The 24,398-nt window shown below is 40.9% G+C and overlaps 1 protein-coding gene across 3 annotated transcripts in view; it reads left to right on the top strand.

Moving 5' to 3' along the window:
• The window catches only part of LOC143146674 (uncharacterized), a 498,267-nt gene that overhangs the window by 447,563 nt on the left and 26,306 nt on the right, over positions 1-24,398 (top strand). For all 3 annotated transcript variants that reach the window (XM_076311168.1, XM_076311169.1, XM_076311170.1), the window contains exon 2: positions 17,503-17,865. In XM_076311168.1, coding sequence (XP_076167283.1) covers positions 17,503-17,865 — 363 coding nt within the window. The remainder of the gene's footprint in view (positions 1-17,502; positions 17,866-24,398) is intronic.

The raw sequence follows: 24,398 nt of genomic DNA on the forward strand, positions 1-24,398 counted from the left end.
CACCTGAGAGTGATTCATTGCGTAAGAATACCGGGAATAACGACGAATAATACGAAGGCTTTGTAAATGGAGATCATTTTTGTCGTTAATTGAGAACAGTAATCGTCGTCAGCATCGATTGGATGACTTTTCGCGACTAATGTATCGTTTTCGATTCTGTGCGATTTTGAACGCGGACTAACGAGAAGAGTTTAACTCCGCTTCTGGAATCGCGGTACTTGAATCCGTTTTTACATCGGAGTGTTCAGGAAACGGAGGTCCTCGAAAAAGGACGTGTATCGGTAACATAACGAGAAGGAAGTATATAAAATCGTAACAAATCGCAAAGATTCTTAATCGTGTTCAATCGATCGAAAGTTTTATGCGAAACTGTTTATTAGATTGGTGTTTCTCCGAGTTACAAACTAACGAGGAATTTCTTCTCGAGGATAAAGGAGCGAGTGCCTCGAAAAGTTACGATACAATCCGATGCGTTCGCGAACTCGGTTCGATTCAATGTTTTTACTTTAAGTCTCGAAACATTGTCACTTTTCTTTGGTATCCGTGCTACATTATTTTCTCGTTACCTTCTACCATAATACGGTAGACTTCGTGAAAAGTTTGCAGAGAGCTCCACGAGAATTGTGTATGCAAGATCGAGGAAAAGATTCAAGAGGGATAACGGAGATATTTCTGTTATGTACGGAGTTGCGGTTCCCCGTATAAAATACCTTTTTTGTGTAATTCTCGAAAACATGTTTTTTCTATAGAATTATTAAATATCACAAGCAAATTAATTACAATGAAAATAACGACGTTGGAAATATCGGTTGATCTTTTGTGAGATTTTGTACGCGAGAGAAGAATTAATTGGCAAAAAGCACGCAAAAGTGTATAAAATACATAATAGTCCGGATTTTATTTACAATTACAAAGAATTAACGCTACGTGTCATATTTTCGTATACGCGCCGGGAGCGATAAATTATTATAAACAAGAGGAGTCGAATTTGAACTTTGTTTTCGCAAAAAAATCGATTTTGAAACTGCTTGGGGCGCGTGTACGCGTATGAAGTAATAATTTACAACCGGAAATAATGATATGCAAAGTAACGGCGGAAATTGTTAAATATATTTTCGTAACCGTTTTTAAATATTAAAAGAAACGAAACAACACAAACGTCGCGTCTTCTGGACCGACTGACCGAAACAAATGACAAAGAAATGCTCGATGAAAAATCATTTACCGATATAAATCGTTCTTTCGTTCCTTCGTATTTTCTTTTCGTTTTCTCCTCCCTGATACGATGCAAATGAAAGAACGTTTTTTTCTCGACCTGGAAGACCAATTTCGGCGTGGAAACCCTCATTTTCTCACCTATCCCTATAATTACGATCGGATATTTCCGAAGCAGATATTTCCGTTATCGCGTTTATTTCTTTAATCCGGTGGAAAAATGATGAGGAACAGCTGTGTCGTAGAAATTGTCGGCTGGCGAAATGAGAAAACGACGAGCCGAGCAGTAGACAGGAAACGGATAAGTCGAGGCGGGATATTAGAATACTGCTTTCCCTGATTTATTATTGCGGTCAGTAAAAAGAATCCATGCATATTCGGCTCGCCATTATCTTAAATTCAATCCCGTTTCCAGGAGGTTAAGCGTGAAAATTGCGTATGCAAATACGTTTATAAATTCCCGTCAGGGGTGAACAAGCCACTCTCGAATCCTGTTTCTCGATGTTGCGGAAAATTGCGTCGAATCTTTGTATGTTTCAATCACGAGCGTAGACGCGAGCCGCGCTATCGCGATTTCTATTATAAGTCCCGCAGATAATGGAAGGAAATAAGTACCGAGTTTCGATATCGTTGTTACCGACGAAAATCTACAGAGGCAAGATGATGTGAACGCGTTCCGAAGATATTAACAATTGTATCGTAAATTAATATTTCACGAACGCAAAAAGATTATTTTCGATCTGATTTTCGTGCCGAATCAAACGATCCCTTGTTATTTATAAAAGAACAGTTATTCGTCGACGAAACATTTTCAATCTCGATGCGAGTCAGTTTCGATGATAATAAAACTCTACCAAATTCTACCGTACGAGTTCTTTTGCTCGAACGTATCGATATTCAAATATAAGCGCCGGTCGACGCGCCATACTGTTCGACCAGATTTACCGCCGGTCGATTTCACACCAGAGATCACAGTAAAATTAACCATTAATTTCTGCCGTTATTTATTCATTTTATTTTTTTCTGCAACGTCTTCAGTGCACGTATATGTGTATATTAAAGAAGTAAACTGTGGTCGCTAGTGAGCAAAAGTACTGTTTCTAACCGCAAATATACGCGTTATTTAACTCGAAGTATTGTACAGAAAATATCCATATTAATTGTTCTGTTTATAACAATCTGTTAAAATATCTGTTAACTTCTTTCTTGTAAAGTACTACCGATATCTAAGTTTAGTTTACCTATATTGAAACTTCATCTCTCTCGGATCTTTTCAAAATCAATATCGAAGGGATCTCAACGACGAATAAATATTCTACTTCGAGCAATAAAGAATAGTTCGATCTTGATTCGTCTAAAAGAGACCACGAGTGTCAATCCTACCCACGAGATTACTTGTAATATTCGTTGGATATATTTATTTCGCTCTTCGTTCCTTTATTAATTTTATCGGTTTTCTGTTCGATCGACTAATCCGTTTTCCGTTCCTTCCAGTCCACGGCTGTCGCGATACGATCGTACAAAAATTTCGTGCATCGAATACCGCGAAGCGCAAAAAGATTCACTTGTAAGCGCCGCGGTTTTCTACAAGCCATTCTTGAAAAATAGCTCGGTTTCTACGCGATCCAGGTTTTCGCGCCGAACCACCCTGAATGCTTTACATGAAAAATATCCTCTCCTCGAAGTACACATGCATATCCCGTGAAGCGATGGCTTTGAAGGGAAAGAAATAAAAGAAAAAGTCGCGTGAAAGGGCGAGCTTTGCAGTTCCTGATGGTTCGTCGGTGTGCATATTTTGCCGACCCGGGATAAAATACAGCTATTGTCATCTTTGTGTGTCAGGTGATTTAAACCTTCGTTTCCCACACAGGCTTACGGACGGGCGCGAAGCCCGCGATATCGTAATTGTGAACACCGTGCTTTCGGAATCCTTTATTTTTCGTCACACGATGGAAAAGTGCGAGCATCTCCGCAAAGGTTCGAAGAAATCAGGTCAAAGTAACGCGAACCATACCCGACATCAATGACTCCTACGTAAGCCTCTTCAGAGACGGATGTTGCGAACGTTGGTTTGTTCGACAGATTGATTTTTTCGACAATTTAAATTTTTCCTCTCGAACGAAGCGAAACTCGCTGCCGGAACATTTTTGGTATGCTCGCAACCCCTATAGTGAGATATTCAAACACTGTCGAGCTGGTAAACGTAGGATTTAGGCGTGAATAAAAATATTCGTGAATAACACGTTTGTAGTACGAACACGACACGGCGTGTTAACAGTGATTCTATTTCGCGTGATTTTTACCCTGATCCTATCATACGAGAAATGCCCAATATTGTAAAATGTTTTATCGAATATTTCGAATCGAATCGACGAGATACAAACACGAGGGAACGAATTGAAAATTTTTAAAAGGAAATCGTTTAGGTTAGAAGGGATCGAAGAACACGATCGATGTTATTCCGAAGAGATTGTGCAACAACGAGTAAATATCGAGCAATTATTTAATCGCGTTAAAAGTACTGTTCTTCGGTTCGTTCGAAACAGTTGATACATGTTTAATTGAAAATAATCACAGAAAATGTCGAGCGTATTCGGCAATATTACGGCGAATCGGAAAGATTCTAATAGAATCGTGATCAGCGGGGTCGTGTATCCGTAAATTAAAATGCTTTGCGGATATTTGCGATGCAAATTCACCTTGATCTGCAATTCATCGTGCTGTTTTTTCCCCCATTCTGCTTACGTTAATGTGTATGTACAATGAAGCGTCCATGTGCTCGTGGATTCAACAGATTGAAGTGTTTTCGGTGGTTCAGCAAAAGTGAGGTTAAGTTAGGTCAGGCACGATGAAAAAGTTTAAACATTAGAGGAAATTCTTTTCGTACTGAAAATTCCGAGTTTATATCGCGTATTTCCCCCTTTGAACCAACTTTATTCTTCGTAATATTTCTGCGACTCTCAAAAACCACAGGGATGTGCGGCCCTTGTCGGTGCCTTGCCCTATATAATGTATTTATTTAAGCCACCGCGTATAGAATATCTCGGAACGAGTGATGCAACCGAAAAAGAAAACCATTCTACGTATTCTAAAAATAAGTCGTGAATGTGGAATGAAATTTTTTTGCGCGGAGCTTCGTTCCCGAGAATATCGGTTTTGATTTTTTACGCGCGCTTCGCGTGCTCCGGACAAGGTTCAAGATTAATTTTCTCGAAAACAAGGTTCCGTGCGAAAAATTCTTATTCCACATTTTCCATTCCTTTTTATACGTACGATCGTATTCCGATTGGTAGCGCCGTTCATTTCGAAACGTCGTGTATAATTTTAACATTATTCCATTCATTCTCGTTCCCCACGTTTCGCGACACTGAACAAAAACGGTGAAAGAATCGAACGTTTCGAGACACGTAGACGTAAATCTCAAGATTCGCACCAGAGATATACAATGTGCAGAGATTTTTTTTAACGATTCCACGTTGGCCACGCGCGCACTTTTTCAAACCCTTCGAGAATTCGTCCCCTCTCGACGTCATAGACCCGAGCGAGGGACATCTTACGCGGAAAATCTGTAAAAAATGTCAACTCGCGTGTAACTATCAGCTTTGACGCGGACGGGAGCTTTGTAGTCTCGTTGCTTCCATAGCTTTTATCACCGAGGTTGCCTCTAACGACTCGCAATCACGTACCGTTCTAATCATTCAGTCCTGGGAAATAACGCGCATCCTACTTATGTATTCGTAGTTTGTAGAAGATGCTCAAGACCCCGTGGAACACGTTGAATGCAACTGAGAAGTCCCTCTAATCACAGAGTTCTGTGTTTCCCTTCTATCGTCCCTCTCACTCACTCTCTCTCTCTCTCGCTCGCTTTCTCTTTCACTCTGTCTCTTTCCGCGACATTAGAAGCAATTGCAAACGAGCATCAATAATACACTTTGATGTCGAAAGAAGGTCCAGTTTCGTATCGTTCTCGAGACGAGAAAGCAAGCTCCAGTGGAATTTCTCAGACTTCGTGGATCCTCGAGCTACTTTGCGGTAAGTTTCAGTTTTCAGGACTCGGCTTCGACGTGCTTACGTAGATATTTTCTCTTACACGTAAATTGAACGCGGCTGTATCAACCGCGATCGGTAGCTTTTCCGTGAAGCGACCGAAATACTATTCAAGCCCCTGTATTTTCATTCCACGAACAAAATTATCGAGAAACGTTGAAAGGACGTTAGTCCGGGATCCTCTCGAGAATTTCTAAACTACTCTCCATTAGTACCGTAACAGATCGTAAAGCAAACCTATCGAACGAAACAATTTAAATAAATTTCGCTATTATACCTGTCCCTGAGAACGAGTATCGGTCGAACGTTCCTTTCGAGCTGGAAACGCGAAAGAGAACGAATAAAAATAGAAAAATAACGACCATTAAGAGAAATATGGGAGCGATAATAAATTACGTTTCGACGTCCGGTTTACGTCCCCGCGAGGAAATGGATTTCACCGAGCGAACGGTCTAAGGTAAACCGAACATTGTTTAACAAAATTTATCCGCCACCGGGAAGCTATCCTCGAACTTTAATTCGTACTTTTGTTTCGCTGTTGAGCGATTAGTATCGAATAAATAAATTCACATACGGAAGGTTTGCGGACGCAAACGATGCTATTAGAATGCCATATTTATCGGGGGCCGTTCACTCGGTAAAAGGCATTTTCACACCGGAATAAAATTACCGCTTCGAAAATCGCCAGTAACGACTATCCGCGTTCTATTATTACCTATTAATAACACCGGTGGCGCCTTATTATTCAAATCTAAGCGTCTGAATTACCCACTACCCTCTGGCGACAAAAGAGAAGAACGAGACCGTTACTTCCTAGAATTCCATTCACCGGGTGAAAAATTGTTGGCTTTCAAACGTAATTGTAGCTCTCCGTTCGGTCCTGCGCGGTGCATCGCGGTGCATCGCGGTGCATCGCGGTGCATCGTTCGAACGTTCGACGTGAAACGCGCGCGGTACGCAACGTAACGAAGAACGTCTCGTAACAATGTACGAGTGGACAGTGACGGTGGTTGCTAAACATCCGGAGGCTTTGTTTCGAAGCGTGATGCAAGCGCGAGATTCTCGCCATAACCGGGGCCAACCGAGGCCGAGGAAAAAATATTGGCGAGCATGACATTCGACCATTTTTCGTATCGCGATAAGGCTTGTTCGAGGAGACCTTCGTTCGTAGATGGTGGTAAAGGATCGTTCATAAGGTGTGGGTGTTGATTAAGTTGGTAGCATGCAAATCGTTCATTCCCGTGTCTACCTTCCTTCGTCTACCCTTTTATCAGCCAGACAAACTACCCTGTGCCGCCCTAGCTCCAGTTCGCTGGTGAAGCGTACCGGGGGCCGCCGACATAATTATATGCAATTTATCATAATTGAGGACGGTATCGTGATTGTGATCTAGCGAAAACTGTCTACGCAGTCGGAGAACGCCGCGCGAGATACGAGGGAGGAACCGGTGCATCGTGATGCTTCCAGGAAATCGTGTACAGTTATCGTTAGCGCATCCCCCGACCCTCACGGCCGGGCGAGTATCTTTTTATCGGCGGTCGCTGGGAGCCAACCGGCGCGATACTCATCGGGCTTGTAATTAGCGTATGCGTTACGAGATTCGATATTTCTTTCGTCCGGCACCGGTACCCGTCGCGTTACCTTTTTCCATTCCACCCCCATTTTAATGAAACTGCGCAGGTGGACGGAGAAACGGAAACTGTTAGACTCGGTGCCGCCCTGGAATATTTACGCAGACTCCGGAACCGTTCTCGGAGATATTAAACGCTAAAGATCGTGTTTTTGCCCAACGACGAGAGAATAAAGAACGTCCACGGGAGTGCGACCAATTTTAATCTATAATCGCTCGATTATCCGCCTGTTCCTCGCTCGAAAATGTTTCGAACAATTTTTAACGATAAAAAGCACTTTAGGAGATACTTTAATTTCGGTATTGCGAACCAAGGTATCGGGTGATACGTTTATGGACAGCGTTGGTGTGCATTCGGTACCCCTTCTTACGGGGAATTAACAATGCGTTAAAATATATATGATTTGAAAAAAATATCGGTGACTTTCGCGTGTCCTCTATGCGTTCATTCGCGAAGAAACTAATTACGTTAAATTACTTCGTCCTCGAAACGGAACGAGTTCCATTCGAAATATTTTTTTGAGTAACGAACACTGTAGAAGGTAATTGCATTCGTGGGATAAAATGGGTCACCCTGTATACGCTGGGAACGATTCTGTGGGTAATTCTCTGTTTATCGATCAACGAGAGTGGATTTAAATTCGAATAGAGTTGTATCGTCTCGTTATTAATTGTTAGTTTCTTATTAATTTCGATAAGTTGTTTTACACAATAATCTCCTCGATGGAATTCATGATATTACTCGCCATGAATAAACACAATGTTGGAATAGTCGTTTTAAGCATTCGAGACGCTAAGAACCTGGGGTTTCCTTATTAACATAATCAATAATATGGTAAAACCTGGGAAACAATTTTTCATTTCTTCGAGACCAAGAGACCGAAGTGTTAGAAGCAAGAATGAAAATTATAACGAGTATGTCTACGTATCCGTAACTGGATGATTCATGGTGTATAAGAACAAAAAAATAGAAGAACCAAATTTCTATAATTTTTTATGTATCGTCTTCGATTCGATGACACATGTTTTCTAATCTCTTATTCGCATTACAATTTATGCAAGTACACCGTCTCTTCTTTTGTATTCGGTAAAGTTTCTCATCAAAGTTTCAGAAATTAAAAAATTGTACCCCAAATTATCTTATACCCCGGAATAGTCGTAATAGATTTAATATTTGATAATACCTTGTCCGAGGATTTGGTAATCAAATAATCAATGAATTCCTGGATAAAATACTCTCGAAGCTTAATCCTCTAACACGATGCATTCGTTAATCATTTTCAATGAAACGTAAAAACGAATAATATTCTTCCAGAGTCAATTGATCGGATAATTGACTCTTTTGTATCGTACTTCTTACCTGGTAAAAATTTGTAACGGTTTCAAATTTTCCAATAGGTGTGAATTATCCGAAATTGTCGCGGAGACACGATGTACAAAAGTCGAGATTGCGGGAGGACGCGAAGCTCGGATCGAAACGGTCCATAAAGTAGTCGCGAATTCGTTTGTCTGAGCGCGGATGAACATTGCGCGGAGCGATCGTCGATCAATTCTGAACAGCGATTGCGTTCTCGCCAGTCGATAGCTGGCCCGATTGTGACGATAATTACCCAACGAGACGCGCGACATTGATTCGCGTCGTTGCTCGGCCCGTAAGCCGCGTCGTTAATGTCACAGTCATGAAGATCGGGAATTACACGAGCGCTCGCATTAAAGTCGTGAATGCCCTCGGTTTCGTGATCGCTGAAAAGATCGTCACGGAGTTCGAAGTTATCGTTCCCGGTGAAATGCCGGTTTTCATGCAACGTCGTGCAGCAGGAGAGGCGGTAAACAGAGCAGAAGAAACTCCTTTATCGGTAGCCTTGTAAAGCAAGCTTACAGTACTTCGTCTTGCAAGAAGCATTAGTCGTTACGTGCTCGCCTGACTGCGTACTCGAGATACTCCTTGCTCTTTCATCGCGTTCACGTGTCAAAATGTAATGTCATTTCGATACAATACGCGTGCCCGCGATTCATCGTTCACAAAAAAACGAAATCTCTCGCGTAATTCGATGTTTCGAGTCCGGTCGGATTTTTCCATTCCTTCGCCTTTTTGCCCATGGAGAAGAAAATCCCCTCGTTTCCAGGTTAATGGTATTATTTAGACGAGAGTTTTTCTTCCTTCGCGGCAAATACTCCGAGACGTTGGCACGAAGATAATATAGAAATCTCGAGAGTCGGTCGGGTGAGTTCGAAGTAGTCCAGAATCCTTCCTTGGAATCTTCGTATCTGATTGGACGAGACAGTTGTACTTGTACAGTGGATATATATCGTGTTTTCTGTTTGTCGTTGATCTTGTTGGTAGTCCTTTTTACAGGCTAGTAACACGGTAAGTTTAATGGGACTATCGTTGCAGACGCTATCGGTGAAAAGTACGACACCGGTAATTTTAATTCTCGTAACTGTACAACGTACTTTTATCTCGGCACTGCGCTAAATATTTACATATTAAACGGATTATGTAAAGCTCCGCGCGAAATGGAAAAGTGTCTTCCGAATCTTTCGGCCGGCCTTATTTACAATTCGTATTTAAACGAAATTAATTTTAGCGTCTCGAGATTTTATTTTGCGTACAACGCGGACGGTGGATTTTCTGAATAATAATATTCCGGTACAACCTATTGAAATTCTGAACTAACCGCGTAGTGGTATGTTAATAGATCGCCATTATAAAGCAAACAAACGCCGTTTACGACGGAAACATTACTGTGCACGTTCACCGTAGAATATTAACAACGAACCATACGGTCTTGCTATTTTTTTTATTCGCCCTTAATTATTTTTTACAGACTGCTTTCAACCGTTTACCAATAGCCAGCGATATGTCGCCCAATCGTTACAGATTTATAAAAATTCTACTCGGTGGAAGCAGAGAATCTTTACGGTATTGTTTCATTGAAACTACCGGTACACCGTCTAGTTAGTTACCTTGACGAGTAATAAATGAAAAAAATATCGATTTTCTGATACGTTCGAAGGAAGAGACGTTGTTAAAATGCGAGATAAAGCCGAAAGAAATCGTCCACGAGTACCGTACAATGACGCGATGAAGAATCGTTTCGCGAACTCCATGAAACAACAACGTCTGTCTTTCCTGGTTTACGTCACGAAGATCAAGTGATTTTTTCTCAGCTTTCCATTTAAACGATTTAACAATTTACGCGTCGTAGACGCTTCGGCACGGGGAAGCGCGGGATTTACTCTTCTCCCGCTTTATTCTCATCTCGGCTTCCATCAACCGTTGAACGATGTAATTCCGTTCCTTTGTTATCCTTGAAATTGTTTCTGTATTGTCGGCTAAACAAACACCCGTGCTGCTATCATCGCTGTTATTATCATCGTCGTGGAGCATCGACATCGATGAAACGGGGATACATTCTTGCAATCGCGCGTAGAAATTGGATGCATCTCGCACGAGCTTTGCTGTGCTTACCACTCATCTGCACCCCTTACCAACCTTCAATTTTTATTTTCACGCGAGCTACGAGAACTTGTTGATCTTTCAAATTTCTCGACAATTTTTTCCGATTTTTTTTTTTCCCTATCGAGATATTTAACGACGCACCAATCGTATCTATATGGTTATCGACAACACTGTAGACAGAGGAGTGAAACAAGGTCAAATATTATCGTGCAGCATTGTATCTTTCATAAAACATATTATCGATCTTTCGATTATTCTTGACATTTCCTTTTAAGAACTTCGGAGTATTAATGGATGGTGCCCAATGTTAGGAAACAGTTTTCCAACACGGAACTTTTAGTACCTATAATACGATTGTATGTCGTTCATTGTTCAGGTTCGCTCGAAATGAAAATAAATAAAAGTCTAAAATGATCGGTGAATAGAATGACGGGTACAAATGAATATCGATTATTTGAAGTTAATGGGATTCGGGTTCGTGGAACTTATTTTCACGAGAGATTTCTTCTTTAGCTTCATAAATTTTCTTTCTCTTGACTCAACGAACGGGCAACGATGCACCGACTACGTTCAAATGCAATTTTATTTTATCGTTCAGATTTCGTCGTCGAACACGCACTATTAAATTGTTTCAAACTACAAAGATATCAACAGCTTGCGAATACAATTTGTAAACATTTATCTAGTCGTTCGTATCTCTGTCACGAGAGTATTGCATGTTCAACATGAACGTTCATTGGTTCAACTCGGGGTACACAGAAACAAACGAGAGGACGCACTTACGCAAGGTCGAAAACCGGAAATGAATCTCGCTGAATCTTGAATTAAAGCCGAGCCGGGCGTTCTTTGACACTACTCTGTACTTGTCCAGAGACACTAATTTGTAATATACACGACAGACACTCTTCAACTTGATCATCCTCCGAACAACTTGTCCGCGATGCATGACGAGGCTGTTGCAAACTCCTCCCGCACAGACACGTAGATTTGGACCGTGTTGGCCTGTTAGCAACGACCCTTGTACCCTTCCGTGGAAAATGTAGCCCCGTCCTTTGAAACTGTGCGCGGCCAGTGAGACTCTCAATCAAAGTTGACGAAGTTACCGCCATTCCTTCCGCGGCACGTCACGATTTATTTGCAAACACGGCATGAAACAGAAATTACAAACGATTTAACAGAGAGCCTCGCATGAGAATTTCCTTTGCACCGAGAGTTCACTTCTGGCTCGCGGAAACTCATTTTACCGCGCGGCTAATTAATGAAAAACGACGCGTTTCAATTAGCCGCGCGGTACCACTTTTTGTAAATATTTTCATCGCCTTTTTGTAATAATATTTCGACAAGAATAAAACTCGCAATAGTTCTATTTCGACTATTTAATTTCGATGCTCGTTTCCTGTTTTACGATCGGTGATAATGTTCGGGAAAGCGGACGAATAGAAAGAGAAACTCCCGATTTACGAAACGTTTGGAATACGTGTAGTGTGCTACCATTTAACAAGAAGAACAAAGAATAAAATAATAAGAAATAGTTTTGTTACGGACGATGTATTAAATCTTGTTATCTCTACAGGTGAAAACTCTTTTTATACGTTTCGTGGCTTGACAACTTCGCATTCAGAATCGTTCTCGACCGGTAACTTTATCCAAATTAAATCGTTTTTCCGCTACACAGTTTTCACGTGTTTTCTGTCGTTCGCGCGTACCGATACAAAGACGAAGAGTATATTTCTCCGAGGCTGATCTCGTCCACTTATAGCGAATTGAGTATCAAGCGGCAAATAGTGTACTAACTCGGGGGCTCACCCTCTACATACCCTCGATGTTTTATCATTTTTTGAACCCTCGAGATGGGGATCTTCCCTTGTTAGTTTTAAGCTACGCTGGAGGATTCGTCCAGTTGAACCTGGGAAAATATGTATGCGCTCGCGCGGAACGAATGAGGGTATGCATTTGGGATAAAGTCTGTGGCGAGTCAGCCGGCAAAGCGAAAACGCGTCAAAATTGACCCGCGAGGCGCAGCCGCACGACTCGTGGAAAACAGGAGCAACTTGACGTAATACTTTATAATTACACTTACTTCGTTATCTCCTTCCGGCTGTTCGCCGACATACAATGGCGTGAAAAAGTTTTCCGTCTGTTACGTGTTTTTTTCCTTCCGCTTTGCCCGGGAAAATGTCTCCATAAGTTATAAGAACGTACCTCGTTACGCTTTACAGCTACGTTATGCAAAATTCATCTTAACCAAACCGCCTCAGAGGAAAATTGTAAGTTAAACAACACTCTAAATATCGAATGTCTTACCGAACGACGAAGTAGGTTGCATGTGTAATCAACCAACTACTTCGAGCATCGTAAGTCCTTCCGTCGAGCGAGGCGGAGTAGAATTTCGTATGAAATAAACTTACGAAATAATGTTTATTCGAATTATGATGCGTGTGTACACTGGAACAGGCAGGTAGAATTTTACGAGACAATATTCGTATCGACGAATTGATTTTACGCACGATATATACATAAACGCGCCAATGAAAGTAAACGGTAATAGATACGCTCAAAAGTCTCTGCGTATACGTATGAAATAATTTCGAACAAATTTTTACACCTTTCTACGATAGACAAATATTCGCGGTGGAAAAAAAAATATTCGTATCGCATTCCTCGGTTACGGTACAATTTCGAAAGCCAACGATTCAAATTGAGTAACGAAAATTTGGTATTTTTGTTTTACTATAAATTGTCGTTAAAATCGATCGGAGAGTAGTAACTTTTTTCCACCGTATCGGCCGACAGATACAAAACGAGGATCTGTACAAATATTTTCGATATCGCGATCCGAGGGAACGTTGGCGCGGGTCCAATTTGCGCTACGTTGCCCTATTGGCGCTTCGATTTAAAACATCGTTTCATTATTCCAAGTATCGGGGTAAACGCGATCGAATGGAAACGATAACCTCGCCGTCGACACGTTCCTTCCACGGCCGGACATTATTTTCTATTTCCCCGATCGTTCTCCAACCCTTTCGTTCTCACCGCTATTTCGAAATCACGAAGACATTTCCGCCGTTCGTTCGAAAAATCTCGAGCCGGAGTTGCATTTCGTGGGGCATTGTGCGGCGCCGACAAGATTAGAATAGAAATTCGGCCACAAACGGAAATGGCCGAAGGGCACGATCATGCACAATTTCAACGGTGCCGTGCCCACCGCCACGGATGCTGAACATTTCCACGTAGTTGCGCGGTCGAGCCCTCCCCTCCCCTCCACTCCGCCCCGCGGTGCACTCCACCCACTTTCCCCCCACTCTCGCTCCCCCGCCCCGAAATCCCAACTTTTGTCAGCGCGCAGATATCTCTTGTGTATAAGTTCGGTGGCGTGGCCCAATGAAAAGTGAAAATTTTCACGCCGCACCCGACACCCGCCCCATAAATTTCCACCAACTTTCGTCATGGACAAAGCGACGAGCTTTTCTACCCGTCCCCGCCCCCTACCGACCCTGCCCCACTATCCCCTCTCCCGTTCCGAAAACTTTGCAGCTGGACGCGAAAAAGTGAGAGACCCGGCGTCCGGTATTTACGCGTCGCAAAAAAATGCCGGCCAGAGGGACAAACGGACGGAGAGGGGGCTCGGTGGGTTGGGCGTAGGGACGGTGGTGGGGATGTGTAGAAGAGAGAGAGAGAGAGGCCCGGCGAAGGAAATTCCTTTTTTTTTTTTCTTTATCATCGTCGTCGCAGCGCAGAGTTTCTTTCGCGGGACGATATTTCATAATTATCACCGTCGGCCCCCTTTACTTTTTGTTTCTGTAATTACTGCGGCTGCACGAAGTGGCTTCTCACGGTGGCTGCAATAACGTCGGGTACGTGGCTTCGAAGCGCCGGCTTGCATCTTTGATGAGATTGGAAAACCGGTCCCCGCTTACGTATGCGCGCGCGCGCCAGTTCGTGCTTTTTCGAATTGTTGCTTCGATTCTATTTTTTTCGTCTCCTTTTTTTATTTTTTATTTATTTTTCCGTTTCACGTTGCACGATTCCACGAACACGGTTTTCGTCAAATATCTGCAACCAATGGAAATCGAATCGGTGGAAATGTTAAGGTGTACAGTTTTTCGATGAAACGCGCGCGCGTTGTCGTTCGTACGCACCTGTATCTGTGTACAGGGTGGATCGTTTAATTGTCTCCTTTAATCGAGACGGTACTAAAAGATATTTCATACGTAATGCACACGGTTCGAAAGGGTGAATGGGCGAAACGATCTATCGGGGGTTATTATGGTGCTCTTTCGATGGTTTTCGATGTAATAACCGCACTCTGGGGTCGTTTAAGACGATGTGTCGCCACTGAGGGACACCATTCCGGACATTTATCATGTACCATCGGTGACCTTTGATTTGATATTCCAGAGTTATAGGCCCTTTAAAGGTTAAATTATTAGAATGGCCGGATGCATATTAATGTCAGGCGAGAGAAAGAAATGTGTTCTTAGGTGTGGTGAATATCGATATCTCTTCTATAAAGAATGTGGTATCGGTATCGTCTGTTTCTTAAACTCTACTTTCGTACACGCAATTTTAAACGGAATACTTTTGTTTGCGTTTAAAATGTAAAATTTACGTTAAATGTTCGAATCTACCGTGATTATTTATTTACGTTCTAAATTGTTTTTAACCTGGTAAGTAATTTCTGTCGCAGTCGTGACAATTCGTACGATCTTTCGAATTCGTTCGGTAATATTTTGCCGGAGTCTGTACTCGTTCCTCGATGCGGAATATTTTAAAGTAAGCGAAATTTAACTCCTTTATTCTTAATATTTCCATCATATGGCCGCCAACAGGTAGTTAAAATTCATTTCATACGGCTACTAAAGAACTGTGCAGAAATGTTTGCACCAGCTTCCAGAAATTTCCAAAGTAAGATGCAAATGTTAAGTATCGTTAAGTATTCATTCGTTGTACATACCATGCCCTTCATTGCAGGTAAAATAAATTATTCAGTGAAGTTTGAATAACCGTTGAATTTGGTTAAAAATTTGAATTTATTACACCGCACGACAGAGGAAAAAGGAACCGTCCCGAAAATTTAATTAAACCGACGACCAAGAGAACCGTCACTTTTTTAACGAATAACGATCAACGCAAAATACAAAACATCGTCGATTCGTTTCGACGTGTAAAATTTAATTATCCGATAGAATTTTCTTTTCACCCTTCTTCGCGATCGAACGGTGCTCGTTCGCTTATCCAACGAAGTTGCTCGAAATTTTGCAACTTGCAAATCCTAACGTTAGTTGCGTAACACCGCGGAACAATCTTTCGTAACTTTGTCGCAGTTTCGGAAGATCAACGACACTGTTCCTCGACCCGCGTCGAAACTCGTCGTTTTACACAGATATTTAAACTTCGAATCGATGAAAATATGGATTACATTAGTCTCTGTGAAATTCATTGCGGAGAACTCAAGGCAACATTGATCAATAGATGAATAATTACACAACCGTCTCGTTGAAACAATATCGCAATAACGTTCTCCGTGGCAGTTAAACAGTAATTTCCATTTCGCACCATTTATTATGCAATGCTTCCTATCAGCGCGTCGCATGCATTCATTTGTGCAATAATTGCTGGAACATCGGCGGCGTATTCGGAGTGGGGGTGTAACTCATCTACAATTTCACCACCTAAAATTTGGAACAATTACGGGACTTCCTCTCGTATTACCAAATTTCGGGTCCTTGACATTGTATCTGTAGCCCGGTGTATAATGCAGGAATATATGTGGTGGAATTGACAACGTGTTCTCGTCTTTCGAACGAGAGAACAACGATCCGATTCGCGGAAAATCGTTCTTGGAAATCGACGGGTGTCTCTTTTCTCTTCTTTTCTTTTCTTTTCTCTCTTTTTATAGAAAAATCACCCTTTCCTCGAACGTTGCAAAATGTTATTTCTGACGCGGAGTTTTTAATCTATTGTACGGTCCGAGGTAAGTTAACGCCCTGGTTGACGTGCTTGCCGACCGTTGAATTTTTAAACGTCGAGGATTTACGAAGTTCAACGCCGGCCGGAATAATTTGTGACTTAAACTTCTTTATAATTGGTAGACATGCTATTGCAGAAATTTCAAGCTCGGATAGATTTTCGACAAATTTCCATTCACGTTTTAATACGCTTTTTCTTATTCATCATTAACCGTTACGTGCATCGTCTGGTCTCGGAGGTGGGCGAACCTATAGCACGCAAGACGATTTGATTGGCACGCTGCCGGATTCTAGATAAAATTTATTCACCTGCTCAGGAATTTAAAACGCGAGCAAATTTTTAAATATATTTTCTAATAAATGCGCCGATCTCTCTCTCTCTCTCTCTCTCTCTCTCTCTGAGGTAGAGAGTACGTTCGGTCGAGTACTATTTAGTAGTGCACGCATGCTGAATTTAACTACACTGTGCACCGCCAGTTAATCCGTTGCACCGCGTAATTGTTTTCATACTGCGTTTCAGCTACTCGGAGCTAAATCACGAGAATTTTACGAAAACAAGATATTGGTTACTTCGCTGACATTTTTCTTAATTTTTGGCACACCGTCACAAAAATGTAATCTCGGTTCATCATTCGTCGATCCTTGTAACCCTTATATAGGTTCCAAAAGTAGTTATCGCTTTAAAATGACGTCAGTTCTGAATTTTCAATTTCAACATATTTTATTTGTACTTTTATTTAACGCGCTAGTGTCTCCACAAAGCGAATTGTCTGATTGTGTTCTTCCTGAACCAATAATTATATTGATATAAAAAAATTCCTAAATTTCAAAACTCTCAAAAATCTAAACGGACGATACGCGACGTTCGTTCGATCGACCGATGAAATTTTGATCGGTCACCATATATATATTATATATATTATATATATTTTATTCCATAATTGAAATTCCAATTTCTTATAAACGAGTAACGCAAAGAAAGTTATTCATCTTTTATTCGCTGTTCGAAACTTTTACGCGGATAAGAATTTCGCCCGCCCGGGATACTCACCGGCGTGTTTCATCCCGCAGTCGGTGTTCCTTACCCGCGGGAGCTCTCCCGACGTCTGGGAACGCGCGAAAAGAGTGAAGACGGCCATTTTTTTTTTCTCAACGACGATCGTTGTACACTGTTTCAGAATGCTGGCAGCTCGAGATCAAAAGCGTGAACGTACCAAGAATGGTGAAGGCCGGCGACGCGGATTACGTGATCCTGGACTGCGACTATGATTTACAGAACACGTCTAGCAAGGGATTAGTCGTGAAATGGTTCTTCAACGTCAACGAACTGGCTTACCAATGGATATACGGTAGGGACCCTTTGGCCGGTGAGCTCACGACGAAGTACGTCGACCTGAAGTACGAAGCCAGCGACGATCCGTACACCAAGTACCGAGCCATGAAATTGAATAAGCCCGGTATCGATCTTACCGGCGACTACAGGTGCGTCATATCCACTTTCGCGGACGAGCGGTTTGCCAATGCCTCTATGCTTGTATATTGTAAGTATCCCGCTATTTACGACCAACCTAACCGCCCTTGATTTACGATCCTTTATGCCGATTTATGCCAAACGGAGAATACCGTGCAATCATCCTTTCTCGTTCGCCATGCGCGCGCGCGCGCGAGCGCGATTTTCTTTTCCAATTGGCTCGAAGGCTGATTCCCAGTAACCAATGCGAGTCGTTTCTCGCGCGATCAGTTGCGCGCCTGTTCGATTTTGCCTCGCGATAGACTTTGCCATCAATCAGTGTCCTTCGATGTTCCGTGAAACGCAACTGGAATTCTCTTACTTGGCAAAGAGTTATTGGATAGACTTTCTTGTCACTTGTACGTATTTAATTCCGCCCGGCGGTATACCGATTTCAATGGAAATTATTAATATTTATTTCTACACTTTGGACCAGCGCTGTTCGATCGGGCTTATTAAACGTTTGCAAGAGTTTCTTCAACGAGAGGTTTGCCCAAATTCTTAGAGAAATCGCGAGTCGCTGAAGAGGCACAATAATGAAAAGTTAGCGTCTTCGTCGTAAAAAAGCTCACAAATGCTACGTATGCGTTAGGGTCGCGTTAAGGTCGCGTTAGGGTCGCGTTCAGGATGGAGTGGAAGTATCCCAGAGGTCTCACGAGGCTTGGACAGCGCTGTTTTAGAGTTTCGAAGAGATCCTAAAATACGAAACGAAACGTCGAGTTTGTTTAAATAATTTTCATGTACGATAACTCGCGAGACCGGAAAGTGGTCTGGAAAGTCTAATAAATATTTCTTTCTCCGATAATTTATCAACGAATACGTTTTTTTTTTCTTCGCAGTATTCGCGGTGCAATTGTCTCCGAATTTCGTATTTCGCTTTTCATTTTATTTGAATCCAACTTGTATTATTTCTTTATCTTATCGATGTAGTTATTAATTCGTACATTTACTCTCATTTGAAACTTTTCTTTTCTCTTTACTCTTTTATTGCGTTCCTGTTACACTGGTTTTAAAGTTACTCAATTTTACTTCTACGCATTAACGTTTCATTTTCCTTCGTTTCTTTCTTTCTTCGCTTAATAAAGTAAAATACATCGAGAGAAGGTAACAATCTCTTTCGAGAGCCCTTCTAGAGCAACGAACAACGTCGACAGTGTTGAAATTGGCGAAGTAATACAACGTTTCAGTTTTCTTCGTAGAGCCCTCTTCAGATACAAGGGTAGACTAGAAAAAACACGATGTAATTGTGTAAATGTCCAAAAATAGAGACAAGTAGAGAAATAGAAAAATTGTTAAGAAAAACTTTCTATTTGTTCGAGAAAAAAAAATGATTAACCATAAAATCCATGTTTGATCAATATTAATCGTTCTTATAACGATTAGATCGAATCGGCTGAGAAATATACATTACAATCGATACCGCGCCAGAGAAACTGAAATTGAAAATTAATTTTTAACCTACGCACCCAATGGAATCGTTCAAACGCAAACATGCGCAGCTTACTTAATTCCAGATATATTTAGTTAGAAATTACCAATTATTGGACTATTCGTGTACGTTACTTCGTATCACTGTGTAAAATAAGAAATCATCGAACAGAAATAGTCGAAGCGATCGAAAAACGAATCAATGTACGCTAAATTAAGGTTCGTGTTCTTAGCTCGGGCGCGCCATCTTTCTCCAATTCAAACGGCTGATCCTGCAACGTTAAATATTGAATCTTAAGGACCGCAATATCGAGATAGAAATATTAGATTTAAACGGGGATTATTAACACAATCCACGGATTACGACTACTTTTTTCGGGTACATGAATTCGTAATTGTCCATAGTGTCGAGTCAGGGGGTAGTTTCGCCCCTCGTCCCTTTGAAAGATCGATTGTTCCTTAAGGAGCGGTTTGAAAAGTTTTGTAGAGAAATCTGAGGATTGATCGGCCACGTTCCTTCGACAAGTCGAATATTATCTGCAAGAAACGACGTAATTTCTTTCTTGTCTGTTGTCGTTCAAAGAGTGGGAAATTTCCAGAATGATTTAAGAGCCAATAGCGTCGAAAGACTGGGAAATTGCCGGCGCAGTTTTAAATTTAGATTGACCCGATACGCCGTAAAATAGTACTATGTTAACGCTTTCGGACTTAATGGCGGCATACGTGTACACGTGTGTTATATGTATGTACATGTGTACTTACGAAACCATACAACGATCTTCCCAATATATTTTACACCGTACGGTTTGGAATCCGTCCAAACTGCTACGAAAAAAAATTATCAATTCACGCAAATTGCGCCTATCGTCCAAATTCAAAAGATTCCGCGAATTTTTGGTAACGATGGAAAAATAAAATCTGCCCGTTTATAATCGGTGAACAATCGAGATAAGTTATGAAAAATTCGTAAAAGTAGATTAAATAATATAAGTAGGAATATGATGTGCATTATAAATATACATATATTCGATTCGTTTTCTTTGGAAAAGCGATACAATTGTATCGAAATGTTATTCCTTTATAATATACTATTTTTCTAGAGTAATTTCTGATACAGATATTGACAATAATTGTTAGAACGGATCGCTTAGGTCGGATCACAATTTTCAAACTGCTCGCTCTCCTAATTCTTCTTTTTTCATTTAACGATAGAGATCTCTCGAAAAATCAAACGCATTTCTAATCTCAAATCTCTCAGATCTGTCGAACCGTGGCTCCGAACGTTCTGTCGGTGCAGTGGCAATACACGTAACTTCAATCCGAGATAATTCTGCAAGATAAAAGATTGATTTACGATTCTTTATCCGGATCTGTAATCCAGAAAGTCGTGCCATTATTTTTCCTATAATTCGATCAGGCACATTTTGCTTCTGATTGAGATCCGACGGTTATCCGTAGTCTGTGGCATTGATATATCTAGGTTCTGTTAAGTTTTCCGTCCCAAGTCTCGCAAGCTGTAAACTCGTAAAGCACGCGGATCCGAAAGACATGCACAGTCAAAGCTAAAGAATCGTTGTGTAACAAAGTAACGTCGCGGGGGCACAAGGGCCACGAACGAAAAATCTAATCTCTCGAGCATGAATAACGACGTCCGCCCGCTTTACGAATTTATCGTTTTTCCTAGCAAACTGTTTGTTGATATTGAATTTCGTAAAAACCAATATTGTTTTCCTCGCTGCGCCTCCACGCTAGGGAACTTTGAAGCCTTGGTACACCAGCTTTGTTCAAAGAAACAAAAAGATGCCCGATAGATAATATTTATTTTCGGTCCGTGGTTCTTTTTTTTTCGATAAAGGTAAACAATTTCTACGCAAATCTTTCGCAACGGTATTGACCGATCATCGATGTTACACATTATACGCGCGAGTATCGTCTTGTGGAGAATTTCCCGCTCCCTGTTAACGAGTGAAAGAAACCCGCAATTGGTGAGCAAATATTTTCACGGCATTGACATTAATTTCGATTATGCAACCCGTGGAAAAATATAATCGCGTATATGTCGCGTGCTCTGTGACGCGTGATAAGTGCGCAATATTTGTCAAGTCATGTTACATTTTTACACGTCGTACGCAGTTTGACGTGACGTCCCGCGATGTAGAACGATGTTGCGTGAAATAATTCTGGAAATTGCAACGCGACACGAAACAAAGGCGCCGGTTCGATCGAATCGCCGTACCGACCGCGTATTTACCTCCGCCACGAATTTTAGTCATGTTAGATGCTGAATAATTTATAACGTTCGTAATTAACATCGAGACGTACACGCTTTTCTATCCTAATTAGGAAATACACATGATACGCGCGAAGCAATTAGTCGATCTAATTAAAACGAACTTAGCGTCGATATATTAGAAAGTTTGCAGTCTAATATACCCGTTCTCGCTAGCAAACACCGATGCGAAAAGGAATCGATTAAGTCGTACGAGGTATCGAGTTCATTTTTCCATTTGCATCGTACGATCGAAACGTTCCGAGTGAATCGTTATCGATCGAATTTATGTCGATTATATGAACTTTCGACGAATAATATTCGCACGTTTGTTTTGCAGCTGAATGCGGGGCTGAATTATTTAGTCGTCGTCGTCGCTGTGTATCCCGCAGGTTAATGAAATATTTCCGATGATAAATGAAATGAAATGCAGTTTAAGTAGGATATTCATCAAACGTAAAATCGGAAAGAAAAATGACTAACCAACGTGCTATTTCGCAACTATTAATTAGCGATCGCAATTACGCAAACACTTTGCATTATGTATTTACTGTTTAAATGTTGTATTAGATTTTCAACATTAATTAAATGAAACCGCACGACGATATCTTTACGATCACAAATCCATACCTTTACGATCGCAAATTATTTGGGCTCAGTTATCAAACAAACGCAAATTACAGATTTCATTTAAATGTGCAAATTTACACTGGAAAGCAATAATACTATTTTAAGAACCGGCGAGATTAGTAAAATTAATTTACGTATCGTAATAATTTTCGCAACAGTCTCGCTACAATTGTCATTATTTCGTCGAATGTTATCATTTGTATGAATTAATTACACATTTTATGTAAAACTATACAAAATTATCGATTTAAATTTAATATTCGAATCGATACAAATTACTTTTTCCAAATTCGATCGTTTTACATTCGGCGGGTAAACTGATTATAAGATCCTTTAAATTTCTCTTAGTTATTTCAATATCCACCGAATATTTCACTACAAAATTTCATACCAGAATTTATTCGAGAAAGATGTAACGAGTTTATTGGTTTCAACAGTTCCTTACCTTCCTCTATTTTCCAACGTGGCAACCGACAATCTCTTTCGACAAAATATCTTTAACCACATTCCAGCCACGATCTTACAGAAAATAATATTTCGTCGCGTAAAACGCTAACAATATTTTAATAATATTTAACTGTATTTATTTAATAATAGTAAATCAAGAAAATTTGATTTAGTCGCAGGTTTTTTCAGTGTGGGTTATTGGCAAAAGAAAAGTGAGCTATTAAATTAAAGATCTAGACTAAAGATTTTAAAAATTGCACAAGAATCTACAATACCATTATACGGTATAGAGTGCAGTTGATTATCCAAAATAATATGGGGACGAAATATTTTCGATCGAAATAAGGTTCGTATAAGAATTCGCTCATGTGCTATATAAACCACAAGTGTTTAAGTCTTTACGAACACTAAGTCCGTTTCTATTTCTGGAAATAAAACAATACGAATTTTTTTTGGGGTGTTTGACTCTACAAAGAACGTGTCGCGATCCTGTCGAAACAGAAACAATAACCATAGTCAGGGTGGCATGTTTGTCAAATGTTCTTACGCGGTTAAGTGAACGACTAATTATCGATGCCCGAAGGAGCAATTTATTGCCAGCCCCCTCGAGCAACAAGCGATTCCCCGAGGAGTTTCAAATATTTGCCGGTGAAGTTCGAGCAGCATGTATTCAAGACAGATTATTTTGACGGTAAATAGAAAACTTGTCGCGCAAAAATTCCGAGAGTCGTCGACGAATGTTAGAGAGTAGGCGGGGGATAATTTAAAATTTTAACTCGAAAAGGTTAAGCGTACGTTTGATGCGCTTATTGACATTTTCCCGGTTAAATTCTTCGGCCCGACCACAGGCTTGTTTGATTTTACACGATCAACTCTTGAATCACGACCTGGTTTCAACGTTCGTTGCAAGTCGTTGCATAAACCCTCCCCGCGTTTCTGCCTCTGAAATTCGAATATTATCAGACGAGTGCTCCGAACGAAATTACTTTTCGTCGTCAAGCAACAAGTAAAGCCGTACGCAGGATGTCTAATTTTCGTCCACGTAAGAACGGACGTATTCATTTATTACGTGTCTACTGTTCTTTATTTAACGACTTTACTCGCCGTATGAACCCCTCGTCTTGCGATTTATTGTAAAGCAAACGTCCCGATTGTTTCATTTCTCAATCCGCGCGCGTGATCGTTACAAAGAAGAAGAAAATATTTCAATTTATTCGCGAAAGTGTGAAAACTATTTTGTTTCTCGATACGGTAGATTTTCAAAGTGACTCTCCAATATGAGAGCTAAACGCTTTAAATTTTACGGTGGGCGTGGCCCCCGTAGAAGTTGACTTTTACACAGAGAACTCGTTGCGAGAGAAACTCGTCATTTTTTATCAAAGGGTTGAAGAAAAGAGTACAAAATATATTGCACATTATAAAAGTGAGATGAAAGGTCGAGGTTCGGCGAGTATGTCTGTTCTACAACTTAAGTCAAATTGATCCTAAAATCTAACTTAAAGTAGAGACGATGTAATAGAATACAAGTAGTATTACCCCGTCTATGGTCAGACAAGTAGTATGACCCTCCGTCCATGGCCAGACAAGCAATGTATCCCGACCGTGGTCAGACAAGTAGTATAACCCGGCCTGTGGCCAGACAAGTAGTATGATCTCCGTGTGTGGTCAGGCAGGTAGTACGATCTCCGTCTGTGGTCAGACAAGTAGCATATCCGTTTCATGGTCAGACAAGTAGTATTATCCCCTTATAATTTGTAACATCCGATGTTTATCAAAACATATTGAATGAA

The sequence above is a fragment of the Ptiloglossa arizonensis genome, chromosome 5 (genome assembly GCF_051014685.1).
Source record: "Ptiloglossa arizonensis isolate GNS036 chromosome 5, iyPtiAriz1_principal, whole genome shotgun sequence".
NCBI lineage: Eukaryota > Metazoa > Arthropoda > Insecta > Hymenoptera > Colletidae > Ptiloglossa > Ptiloglossa arizonensis.